Below are 13,655 nucleotides of genomic sequence, written 5' to 3'. Positions count from 1 at the left end.
AGGTTTTGGGAGAGGATGAAACTTTCTAATCAGTAAGGTAAGAGCTAATCATGCAAATGAGGGATGTCTGTAGCTTAACTAAGTCAGGGGCTGCAGCTACATATTATTAATAAGCTATGGGCTGGTGGCACGGCCCTGGATATTAATAGCCTAAGGTAGATGGTGGGATAAGGGTACAAAGCTCTGTGCCCTTGGAGAGGGAGCCAGTTTGCAGCAGCAACAGGGGCTTAGGTTTGGGGTCTCTGTGTACCAGTTCATGGGGTCTGTGGACCAGACTTCGTGATTGTGGGTGAGTGGAGTAGAGTGCTCAGTAGGTCAGAGAAGTGCCGCATGACTGGGGCTGGGTCTGGCTTTGTTTTTGGGGGGACTTAGGTCAGTGCCTTTGTGTTCTGAGGCAGGCTGGGACTAGACCCTGGGTCCTGCCTGACAAATTCAAGTTGTAGGTGCCACTGTCGTGTGGACCACTCACTGCAAATTCATGTCCACAACTAGGAAGAAGACCATTAGTAGATGTCCTAATGTGCGGCATTAGAGGAATGGACACTCCATCTGAAGGGTGGGATATTAATGAGGGGCAGGATAGCCCAAGCATGAGAGGGATTAGATGTGGGTGGTAAAATGTGTCCAAGATATATGCTTGGCTAGTAAGACTGTTGGTTCTTCCACCTTTTCATGAATGAATTTTAAAAATAAGTAAAGCCAGTACCTACAGCTATGGAACCAGACTCCAGGACCCAGATCCCCCATAATTACAGAACTCTTTCTCCAGATCTGACTAGAAGGTGAGTCTGATCCTGCTGACAAAACATTGTTTACCTTGGAATGAATGTTCTAATAACAGTGGTGGTTGGAGAGCAAGGATAGACAGGGGGAATTCACTGAACTTACAGAGCATCTTGAAAGATGACTTTCATCCTTGTTAATAATGTTGCTAATAAATGTTGTCTGCGGCCTGCTTACTTTGTCACATACTACCTGCTAGCGAAGTTGTGGGGAGGAGGTATATTGCTCCTCCTTACTTCTTATGGTTGAAGGCTACTAATATTTACCAAAGGAACCTGACAAATATCAATGTCAAATTAACTTAGATCCATGCTATGGTCTGAACGTTCTTCCAATATTTATATGTTAAAGTCCTAATCCCCTATGTGATGGCGTTAGGAGGTGCGGTCTTTGGGATGCCCTTAGGTCATGAGGGTGGAGCTCTCATGAATGGGATTAGTGCCCTTAAAAAAGAGACCCCAGAGGGCTCCCTGACCCTTCTACCATGTGAGGACACAGTGAGAAGGTGCCATCTATGAACCAGAAAGTGGGTTCTCTCACTAGACACCAAATCTGCCAGTGCATTGGTCTTGGACTTCCCTGAACTGTGGGAAATAAATTTCTATTACTTATAACCTACCTAGTGTCTGGTATTTCATTATAGCAGCCAGAATGGACTAAGAAAATCAGTCCTCAATGGAGGGGTGGGATGCAGGGCAAATTACAAAGATATTTTTACTTCCCTTCCAAGCTCTGAGTAGGGTCTAGGGTAGCGTGCAACCATCTCAGGGGTCTGCTGGGGCAGGACCTGTGCCATGACTAACTGTATCTAGGAACATGGAAATAAAAATTCAAGCAAACAATAATAGTTAATAAACCTGCAAAACTTAAGAATTTCTATAATCCCTGTGAAAACATTTTAATGCTTCCTATCTTGCAGATGAGTGAATTGTAGCTCTTTAAGTACCAAAAGACCTAGTTCTTTGTGCTTTATTAGTATCTTAAAATTAGCTGAGTTAACAGCATTTCAGTGTTATGTTTCCTCGTTTTAAAATTGCAACTTCAGATCTCCTTCACAACCTTTAACATTTACTTCCATTGGGACACCAGAGAAATACAAGGAACTCTGGGCTGTTGACAAAGACAGTAGAAAAACAGAAAACCGATTTTTCCGCCAGTCTTTTTCATGTTTTTGTGAGTGGGCCTAGGTTATCAGAGGATAAAAACTCAAATCTAGGGATTGGTATTGCATGGCCCTGTGATGGAAAGCTTCTAATCATCTCACTGGGCCAGTGAGATGATTAGACTTCAGAGAAAATTCAGGAGCAGAGATGTGTGGCCCCTTGGTTAGGCATTTTCAAGCTTTAAAACAGTTAATTGTAATGCTCTATTTTTCTCTGTATGTAGTAGGTGTCTCTAGAAGCTTTCCTATGACTAATCAAAAATACTGAACTAAGGCCTTTGTAGGTGGCCCACTAATACCAGGAGTATCAGGAGTTCAAAGAAGGAGGCAGAAACATTAAAAGACGTAAATAAAGTGGGAGGCTCCGGTGTCACTCCTTGAGTGAACAACACATCCCTGTTGCTTCTATCTCTAGCACAAATGTGCTGATGGAGCACTTGATACTGGCAAGGCACCATCTCTTCTCTCTTGAGTCTCTAAGTTTGGCCTCTGTTCCCATCACTCCGCTCAACCAGTTCTCTTTGATGCTAATAATTTCATCCTTTTAAAAAGAAGTCCTTTGCTCTTTCTGCTCTCATCAAGGTCAGTCTCTTTGTTGTGCATATTAGTCAGGACAAGCAAGGTTATGCTGCAGGAACAAACAACCCCCGAATTTCAACAGCTTACAACAAAGATTCATTTTGTTCTTATATCACATGTCAACTGCAGTCAGCTGGGGCTCTGCTCTGCACTGTCCTCCTTCTGGGACCCAAGCACACTGAATGGTCGCTGTCTGGCATGTTGCTGATGTTGTGGCAGAGGGGGGCAGTGAGCTCTGGAGGCTTGCACACAGTAATTAAATGCTTTGAGAAATGTCACACTTCTACCTACAACTCATTAGCCACCTGATCACATCGTTCCACCCAAACACCAAGGAGACAGGAAAGACAATCCTACTATATTTCTGGAAGGTGGAGAGCATGAAAGCAGGTATGTTGCCCTGTTCTTTCCATGGGAATATATCATGTCTTTGAAGGCAGAGCCTTGCCTTCTACCACTGTATTTGGTAGTTTACCTGTAAGGGGCACGTGTGGGCTCCCAAATGCAGGGTCGCTGGGATTGGCAGTCAAGAGATCTAGATGCTGGTCCTGCCTCAGTCACCAAGTGTCCCCACTCTTTTCTCTTGGAGATTTTTTTTTTAAAGATTTTATTTATTTATTTTGACACAGAGAGACATAGTGAGAGAGGGAACACAAGCAGGGGGAGTGGGAGAGGGAGAAGCAAGCTCCCCGCTGAGCAGGGAGCCCGATGCGGGGCTAGATCCCAGGGTCCTGGGATCATGACCTGAGCCAAAGGCAGACACTTAATGACTGAGCCACCCAGGCGCCCCTCTCTTGGAGCTTACTTGACCATTCAGAAAAGTGAAATGGTGGGGACAAATGCTCTCCAAAGTTTGATCCACTCTTATGAATCCACAACAGATGCAGTTTTGAGAAATTGATGTCATCGCTCTCCCCCAAATTAGAATAAAAGGGATATCCCCTCCCTCAGCTACCTTATAGGAAGATTATCTGGGGACTCCCCCTGAAGCCCAGGCTCCCTTTAACCCCCAGGTGTTTGGTTAATAAACTTCCTGTCTCAGGGACACCTGGGTGGTTCAGTCGGTTAAGTTTCTGCCTTCTGCTCAGGTCATGATCCCAGAGTCCTAGGATCGAGTCCTGCGTTGGGCTCCCTGCTCAGTAGGGAGGCTGCTTCTCTATTTGCCTGTTGCTCTCCCTGCTTATGCCCTCTCCCTCTCTCCCTGACAAATAAATAAATAAGATCTTCAAGAAAAATAAATAAACTTCCTGTTTCAGGGCAGAAATGGAAGAAGAAAGAGAGGGGACAGGAGAGAGTCATTTGGGAAACTCCCTTAAGCAGGCTACTGTCTCGAAAGGTCCAGGACCTCCCTGTGGTGGAAAAGAAAACACACTTTGGCATTTGGAGCAAAGAGGGGAGAACTGACCCACCTGGAGTGTCGGTCCCCAAAGCTGGGAACAGATAGGCAGCTCCAGCCCGCGCCTAGCTCACAGTGCCCCCAGCAAGGCAGGACCTTGGGTGGGGGTGACTGTAAGGCATGCCTGTGGAGGCTGGACACTGTGGCAGGAGGCCCCCTCCAGATGACGCCTGGAGACACGAGACAGGACTTCCACATCTGGAGCAGCAGAGGGCGTCCGGAGCAGGGGTGGTGAAGTGATGAGGACGCAGAGAGGACGATTCTGTCTTCACCGCTGTTTTCCTGCTGTGCTTTAGCAGTGGAATGTTGACACAACCCAAAGGAAGGGAAGCCTCTTCCCTACCTCCCTACCAGGAAACCACAAAAAATTACTGCAGTTGAGGCGTCTGCTGAGAATAGTGAGTGGGAGCTCGGAGCCAGATTGGATTTAGAGGGAAAAAAAAAAGACATTTTTTTCCACTTCACTTTCTTAGATCAATTTATGAACTTCTTTTAGAGATCCCTGATCTGACATTGCTCAGCCTAGGCTGGAAGAGCAACAGCAAACTCAAACCCCGGGCAGAAGGCCATTCTGTCTGTTAAGGCCTGGTCCATGATGGGTCCTGGAGCCTTCAGAGTTTAAAGAGATGCGCATGATACATGGGCAGGCAATGAGATGCCAAAACTCACTACCAGCTAAAAGGGAAGCAGACCCTGGAGGGCAGGTGTCCTGTGCTGGAGAGGGGGCTCAAACAATGCAGTGACAGAGTTTGAACTGCTGAGGTCTGGTGGCTTCAGGCTTTAAGTACAACAAGCAGCATCCGGGGCCCCGCCCGGCAGATCCCAGGGCTTTCTGACAACGAGCCCTATCAAGGTGGTTGCGCTCCTACACCACATCCACAGAGCAGGTTTTCTAGATATTGGGTCAACAGCTCCTGTTGACCCAATAAAAAATATTATTAGATATGATGCAGATGTCATATTTATTATATGGCAGGTGTTGAACACCTCATTTACTCTATACAGCAACTGTGGGATAGGAGCTATTATTATTATTATTATCCCATTTCACAGATGAGGAAACTGAAGCTTAGGGCATTTAATAGTTTATACAACAGCAAACCACTTCTATAAGGCTGAGGTGACGTCCTGAGCCAAGGTACAGAGGATTCTTTTTTTTCCCAAGATTTTATTAAATTCAAGTTAACATATTGTGTACTATTAGTTTCATGGGTAGAGGTTAGTGATTCATCAGTTGCATAGAACACCGAGTGTTCACTACGTCAAGTGCCCTCCTTAAGGCCCATCACCCAGTCACCCCATCCCCCCACCCAAGGTACAGAGGATTCTAAAACCTGAGCATTTAGTCCCCGCCCCCCAATGCTCCAGCCTTTGGTCCAGCTATGGGTCATCATCAGCCTCCAGCTGGCTGGGCCCAGCCCCTGGGCCAAAGGGTTCTTGTGTTCAAGAATTTTGTAGATATATTTATTGGCCACTGGGAGCTGAGGAGCAGCAGAGGGGAGTGGGAAAGGCAGTCTTAAATTCAGTCTGGGAGTGGCTCCCTCTGGGGAGAACGTCACTTGGAGCTCAAATATAGCACGTGAGGGTCTCTCCTTTGCCCCAAGGGATGAGAAGAGAGGGGTGCCAAGCCTGAACTCTGGCGTTCTTAATGTGAGCCTTGGTTTCTTCTGCAAAGTAGGGATGCTAAAGGTAACAGTCTCATAGGATTTTTTGAGGATTCATTGGGATAATGTGGTAAAGCATTTAGCACAGCATCTGACACATAGTAAGTGCTCAATAAGCGATATCTACAATAACATAATAGCAATCATAAAAATAGCAAAAACCAGGTGCTGTTTTCCTGATCGCTTGCAGTAAATACACTTGTGAAAGAAAGCTCAGCCTGGCAGGCGAGTAAATTTGGGATGAAGAGATGGCCAGTTTTTCTCCTCTTACGGTATGTATTGCAAAGTCAGCAGGAATCTGAGGCCGCGTTTCTGAAAGGGATGGAATATAATCGGAGCTACACTCACCCGACAGCTCCTAACCTCATCTTTTTTTTTTTTATTTGTATGGACACACATAAGCTGTATATACATTAAAAAAAAAATACATGTGCAGCTTTTACAGGTCCCTGCATTCCCAGACTCCCAGGGACTCCCGCTCCAGGTGTGTGAACGTCCCAGCAATATCTTTAATTACAGACATGAGTCTTTGGCAGGGATGTCGAAGCAACCCCTCAAACCAGGCACCCCTCCTCAGACTCACACCTCGTCCCATTAGCAGAGTCTTCTCTCGTGTTTGCCTCTGAGTTCCCTTTTAAAGAGATTTCCAGCTCAATTCTAGTGGCTTTTGCCTCTCATTACACTTGTGATAATTAGCTATATCTCATTACAGCCCAGCCCCATTGGAAAAGGATTAGTTGTTTTCAGGTGTAAACCCGTGGTGGGCCTCTCACTACACCTCTTCAAAATTCCAGGCAGGCTGCCCGCCTCAACCAGATTAGGACAACTCCTTCCAGCTGTGTACACTTCATTACAACTTCCATTTCAGGAAAAGGCTCTGCTGTATTTCACATCCGGTCACACGCTTATTAATTATGCACTTCTTATAACAACCAGGCCTAATTAGGACAGAGCCGAGACCTTTGCTGAGCCAAGTCTTTGTTTTCTTCTTCTGGGTACCTCATTACCGTCCCTCCAAATTAGGCCCAATTTGTTTTACGTCCCTGCCCCATTAAGACAATTGCTCTCAGGTGTGTGGATTTCTGCACAAACTCTGCTTCTTCAAGCACAGTCCGGTTGATGGGGACACTCCTTGTTTTCCTATCGCCTCCCAATCCAAGGACAGCCTCTTGGCTGGGCTTCTCATCACATTTTGCCTCCGGTGGCGTGGAGACCAGCTAGGGCTTGTTGAAGACTGATACCCTCTGTTTTTTACTGTGAAATTTCTGTGCCCCGGCACGGGGAGACAGCCACAGCTGTGCTCCTGTGTGAGAATCTGGAAACCAATGGCCTCAGGCCGTTCACGGAACCCGGGAGGCAGGAATCCATTTGTTCCAACCACACAGGGTAAAGGGGGAACTTCCAGGCTCTGGCTAGCCAGGGAGGGCCCAGTGAACAGTGAGATACAGTCCCGGGCTTCCAGAAGGGCAGAGCTCAGAAGCAAGCAGCAGAGAGTCAGGCTGAAGATGGCAGTCCTCAATCCCAGGAGATGTCTTCCTAAATGAAAGGGTGGTTTTGGTGGATTGAGTGGTAAATAAAAACCCTGGGGAGGGCAAGATTGGGATGGAAGTTGGGTAACTCTTTGTCGGACTGGAAGTATAAGCTCCATGTCCTAAGGGACTGCTTCTCTTGCTTGCCACTACATGAATCCCGTATCATTGTAACAGGCAATTACATCTTCTTGACTGAATGAATGCAGTAGCACTAAGACATCCATGGATAGGACTCGACAGGAAGATCATTGGGTTTGGTTGCCAACCCAACTTGGCTGTATTTGACTGTTTCTCCCCAAGCTATGTGAAACATAAATTAAGGATGGTCAGGCTGAGAAAACATTCAGGCAAGAATGAGGTCCTGGAGAGGCGCTGGGCTTCTGTGAATGGAATCCTTCCATCTGCATCCATTTGACCATCCACTGAATAGGACACTGGCTGTCCTTGACCTGTTAGAAAAAGAGTGATGTGCCATCCTACAAAGAAATCTGTGCCTTGAATGTCTTGGACAGACAGGCACAGATCACTTTTTTGGTGCAGAACTGACATTTTTCAATCCTATCATCATTGTAAGCAAAGCAGGGATTCTATTTTCCTAAACGCTCCCCCGCAGCAGCCCATCTGCCATTTTCCTGCTGGTTCTGAGTGTTCTTGGCATTCTACTCACTCCAAACCCATGTCCCTTTCCACATCCAATAAAACTATCTTAAGCATTCACCAATCCCACCCCTAGCTCTTTTGGTATCCTCGTAACCACCCAGAGTTCTATACCTAGAGTGGAAGGAAGGAGAAAAGGTACCAAAGCGATGCTGGAAAGCTGTGGCCACTAAGAGGAGGCCTCCAAACTGAAGGGGTCGGCTCGAATTTCCCTCATCTCCCTTCTCCCACCCCCACTTCTTGGGTAGACTACTTTCCTACGATGTTGTTTCCATGGTTTTCTCCTACATGGATTCAACTTCTTTCCAACCAGGCTTCTGAAGCACACAGATTTGCATAGAACATAGAACCCTCTGGAAGACCATCTTTCAGCTGCTTGCTGAATTCCCACTGTCAGTCCTGATTTCTAACTCAGCCCTGGGTGTACATCCGTTAGGGTTTGGTTAGAATCCAGTGCCCATACTCTGTCTTAAAGGTAGATAACGAGTGCCCTCCCTCATTGTCTAGTATCTGCCCCTATGCCTAGCAGCATTTGGCACACATTAGGCCCTCAGGGAATGTTTGCTGAATAAGGAACACAAGAAAAACAACACACAACATTTCAGCTTCTCAAAACATTTTTTAATTTCCTGTTTTTCCCACCAAGACCAAAGCTGTACAAACAGGTATACAATTTTGGATCACCACAATGTGAGGCACAGCCGTGTATGGTTAAAGTCCTTTCTGCTCTCCTTTCCACATGTTTCTAAGGTGTGTCCCAGTCAGTGCCTTGCTTTCTCCTGTGACATATCAACCATGGGTAGCAGGAATGCTTGGAGACTTGGGGGGCGATGGCAGGGTTCAGTGTGCCAGGAGAGGTGAGCACCCAAACCACCTGGGAACACTTTAGAAATGGCCTCCGCTGGTGGGTGCACAGAGGTCGAATGTCATGCTGTCCCATCTTCTGTGCACTCAGCTGAGTGGACCAGGGCATCTTTCTAAGGTGAGAAAGACCTAGGGGCTCACATCGAGAGCAAGAAAGCATCTAAGAATCACATCCAAACAATGCTTAACTGAGAGTAAAAGTTCTCTACCCATTATTTTCTCTTGGAAAGTAGAGGTTAAAAAATCAAGAGGAGGGTGGACTGCCTTTCATTCTTCCATTTTTGTGATTAATTTGAAGGCTCCTGGTTTTGATGCAGCAGAAGTAAAGACGAAAAGGCAATACACTGACTATATTCTGTGTACAAGCAGCTGCACACAAAACTCGCCCAGGGACTGAGATAAAAGGACTTCTCCCCTAGCCCTGAAGAGGTCCTGTTTGGTTAGGAAAACTTGTTGAAAATTACAGCCAGCTGAGAAGCCACTGATTTGATGTTGGCAATAGAGATAAAAAGCAATGCACATATGCTTATTTCACTAAATTGTAAACTGACAAGAGTCAAGAGAGTAAAAATCTACTCTTTGTGTAAGAGAACCCTATGGAGTGTTTTAGGAAGGGACTAAAGCTGAGGGAGCAGTCTGCTTTCTAAAGATTGTTGGGTAGTTGTAATTTGTGCATTCATTTTTTCAGAGTCCAATTTGATACAACCTTCCTCCCATCCCACCCTAGTCACTCAACCCTTTGGAATGGACTGCATTAGAGTAGACATTAAATCAAAACATTCTGTACTGCAAACTCCCGTTAGAGTTTATATGAAAAGCCCAAAGAGACAAAAAAAAAAAAAAATATACATATATATCCTCTTGTCTTCTCTCCACTAAAGTATCAGCACAGAGAAAAGCAAGTCGGCTCCGAATATACCAAATAACATACCAGAGAAAGAAGCAAGTGTGACTGAGTAAACAAAAACAGCGCCCCCACCCCCAGCAGTGCGCTCGATTAAACCGTAGTTATTTTCTTATCCTTGGTGGCTTGCTTGATGGCAGCCTGCTCGCAAATGATCTCCTTGAGCCGCTGCAGCCTCATGTTCTGGGTGGTCTGGTCTCCCACCCCAGTCTGACTGCGGTGTAGCAAGGTCAGGGCGTGGATGTACTCTAGCTCCGTGTATTTCACGCCCTGGTCCACCACCAGGTTCAGGAGTTCGTCGGCCGTGTTGTATAACATCTCGTAATATTGCCTGAGGAAGAAAGAGGGGACACTGTTCACCATCTCCACTGTCAGCCATTTACGTGGTTTCAGTGGTGATGAATATGCTGTTTATAGATTACTTATTCCATAAGCATTTGTCGATCACTAGACATTGTTCTAGGTCTTATGAATATAATGGAGAACGAGACAAACACGATCTGTGTCCTCTTGGAGCTCAGCGGAGCTTTCTTCATGAGAATAAGTCTAAATGAAGGTTCCGGGAGAGCTCTCATCTTTCAGGGTCTCCGTTCACTCAAGATTTGCCCTAATGTTATATTCACCTAGGGAGATCCAAAGAAAAACAAGTAGGGGCAGAACCAGGAAGGAGAGAAATAATCGTCTGGCAGGCACTGCGAAAGCTGTTTTTGTCTTATTCAATCCCTCATTCATTTATTTATTCGCTGGAGGCTCTGTGAAATGTATGGTTTTCTCCTCCATAAGGTGGGATAATAATAGTACCTACCTCTTAGGGTTATTGGAAGAATTCATCCATATAAAGCACTTGGAATGGTGCCCGACAAACATACATGCTCCATAAATACTAGCTATTATTATTTGAAATAGTAATAATTAACAGGAATGTAATGATAGTAATGTAAGCATATAATGATGAGCAAGACATGGCCTCTCTCCTCAAATAGCTCAGAGATAAGTTGAAAAGGTAATGAAAAGTAGGGAAATAATGATTGCGTTTCTGTTGACAAAGTTCATTTTCATGTACTGCGTCATTTAACCCTCACTACACCTAGGGAGCTATTAGTCATTTTTTTTCAGATAAGGAAACTGAAACATAGCCAAGTTACAGGACTTGTTTAGCATCCCAAAGAAGTGAGGGGCTGTGGCAGGATACGCACCCAAGTTTCTCACTCTCCTTCTTCATGGATACAGACAAGAATAATGCTCCACGTGACATGAAGGAAGTATAAATGTTATAAATTTATAGCAGAGGAAGGAGAAATCCCACCATGCTGAGGGGAAGGTGAAGATTCAAGGAAGACTTCATATGGGGTACAATATTGTCAGGCAGGGCTCCCAGGAAGGAAATTCTAGATTAAGGGAAAAGAGAAGAGCAGAGGCAAAGGCTCCTCCTGGGAAGAGGAATCTGGTTAGCCTGGGGAGTGTACGTGGACAGCAAAGTTGTGGGAAAAGGCAGATGAAGCCAGAAGGCAGATTGTTTGACATCAGGTTAGTTAAATTAATAAAGAACCTTAGACTTAGTCAAGTCAGTAAAGGACCTCCCTCCCTTACCCCCCAAGGTTCTGTTGAGAACAGAAGCACCATCCAAGTTGTGCTTCTGGAAAATTAAGGTGACAGCGGTACACAGAATGGTCTGGGGGGGGCGGGGGATTAGCCATAATTCTCGCAAAAAGTTGCAGACTTGAGATCCATTTGGCTGCCAGACCATTTTCCTGGGTGGAGGAGAGAAGAGTAGTACCCATAAGAGAAACAGGCATTACGGTGAGTCTCCAATGCAGAGAGAAGGTGGGGGAGATGGGAGTCAGGAACGGAGAAGGCAGCCATTTACCCTTCTTAAAACTAACATTATGCCACCACTATCCCTCACGGAGTCTGCACTGAGGCTCAGACTTGCACGTTTACTACAAATTACCCAGGAAGCAAAGTTGAGTACAGGCTCTGGGCCAAGCAATGCTATCACAGCTGGTTAGGCAAAGAACAGAGAAGCCTTCCCAGGCACAGTTCACTTCCTTCTCTCTTCCTGACAGGAAAGGCAGCTCTGCCTCAATGGAGGGGCAGACCAAGGCAGAAGGCCCAAGGCAACTCCAGAGATGAAGGGATCTTGCGGACCTACCAGGATCACTGGACTTGGGTCTTGCATTTGTTTCTTGTTCATCAGGAACATCTTGATAAAAAGAACATCCTCTGGGAGAAGTAAGCTATCCTTATAGTAAGGAATATATTCTGGGAGCTCATAATTTCAAGAATATTTTATAAATTGTGGTTACAATGGGAATATGGTCAGTAAGGGCATTAGTGTCTTTTCACATGGCTAGTTCCTTTTCCTGCTCTGCTAAACCTCCTTTTCTAATTAACATACTCTTAAAAAAAAAAAAAGAATATGCTTTCACAAATATTTCCTAAATAGTGGCAGGAATAATAAGTGCTCATCTTATATTGGCAAGTTTATGAGTGACTCCAGGCAGCGAAAAGGGTCAACATTCTTGTGTAGAGGGTCCTCTTGGGGCTAGTTTTCTGTAAATGAATGTTCACTTTAACTTCCTGGAACCACATATTTAGAAATCACTGGTCAAAGGTAACCTTGAATGTAGACAGAGGTACTTCTAACAGAAGAGGCAAATTAACTCCAGCCTGCAGACTTCTGGGAGCCCAGTAGCAGATACGGTCAGGAACTTTTCTGAAACTTCATGTTCAGCATAAAACCCATGTGAACTATCCATACTCCACAATACATCTGTTGTAACTTAAAAATACAAATTTTAAGAAAAACCTGATGCTGTAGGAAGATGCATCATATTTATCTGATGGCTTCACATGTCCCTTGGCACACCTTGGCTCCCTCCCTGATACCAGCCCCTGTTTTGAGAAATGGAGCCCTGCATCATCTAATCTGGTTTCCCTCAGATGCACAGGTGAGGGAGAGAGCTACCCACTTAGGGAACTACCTAAGAACACCTTTTAAAACTTGCTCGAAAAGAATACATGTTCAAATCTAGACTTACCTAATGTAATGACAGAGAACTGGGGGCTCATGATTCTTTCAAAGCTAGAAGGGACATGATGGCTGCAGTTCTCGGCTGGTGGTTCTCCAGCTAGAAAGTGCTTGGGGGGCTTATGAAAAGTGCAGATTCCTCAGGGCCCACCCCAGCTACTGTGATTCCCACAGGTCCAGAACCAGCTGGGACTCTGACCCAGAGTCTCTCTGGTGTGGGAAGAGTTACAGAACCATTCCCATCTCCTTGAGCCAAGGACCTAAAACCATTAGGGAAGGAGACAGAAGCAGTTTAAGTGGATGGTTATGCTTTTCACTGAGATTAAACCAAAAGAATTGGGTTTCTTTGTATTATGATGTTGATATTTTCATCATTTATCTTAAGAAGTGACATCAAGCCCATCTACCCAGATGAAATTGGATTTCTTTTGAAAAATCTGATGAATTGTTTCCAGGGATACTGGCTGGTTTTCTACAGAGACCACTGTTCCATGCTGGGAGCAAACAACAAAACAAAGATGCCTGGATTTCTAGTCCTGGATCCTCCAGTGTGGTAAGTGATAAAGGGTGAGCCACTTAAGTCCTTAACGTTTCAATATCCTCTGTGCAATGAAGACCTTTATAAATCCCAGAATGACACTCTGAAGTGGACTCGGAGACTAAAAGAGTCCTCAAGAGCCTCAGCGGAACACTGTCCCAGAATTGCAAAGCTGAGTTATTAAACAAAATCGATGGTGTATATATAAACAATAACTGATGGTGTATTTTCTGCAGTTAGGGAAAAAAATTACCCATAACCACGATGATACATTAGGTCATGAAGAAACATAAATATTTAAAGATGGAATGAAATTCATTCATCTTGCAGAATAGTACCCGGTAGCAAAGACAACACTAAATCAGCACAGCAACAGTTGTAATTGGAGGTAGAGAAAGGGTGTTACAAGGTGCCCCAAGGAGAAAATAGGAAAATGCCCCCAAACTGTACAATTAGAATGGGCCTCCATGATAAACACTGACACGCTGAAATGGAATCATGTAACCCAATTGGGATAAATAATTTACCAGCACTCACTGAAGCTC

At 45.1% G+C, this 13,655-nt stretch overlaps 1 protein-coding gene across 1 annotated transcript in view; it reads right to left on the bottom strand.

The window, feature by feature from the left end:
* Positions 1 to 8,372: 8,372 nt before the first annotated feature.
* Positions 8,373 to 13,655, bottom strand: part of EXOC4 (exocyst complex component 4) — a 728,355-nt gene continuing 723,072 nt past the window's right edge. Inside the window, exon 18 of the mRNA XM_025854871.2 lies at positions 8,373 to 9,872. Within this exon, the coding sequence (XP_025710656.1) occupies positions 9,635 to 9,872 (238 nt within the window). The 3' untranslated portion in view covers positions 8,373 to 9,634. The remainder of the gene's footprint in view (positions 9,873 to 13,655) is intronic.

This window comes from Callorhinus ursinus, unplaced genomic scaffold, assembly GCF_003265705.2.
Source record: "Callorhinus ursinus isolate GAN/ISIS: 27379988/994484 unplaced genomic scaffold, GSC_fseal_2.0 scaffold12, whole genome shotgun sequence".
Lineage (NCBI taxonomy): Eukaryota > Metazoa > Chordata > Mammalia > Carnivora > Otariidae > Callorhinus > Callorhinus ursinus.
The sequence above is the reverse complement of the archived record's forward strand: the minus strand, read 5'-3'. Positions and strand labels throughout refer to the sequence as shown.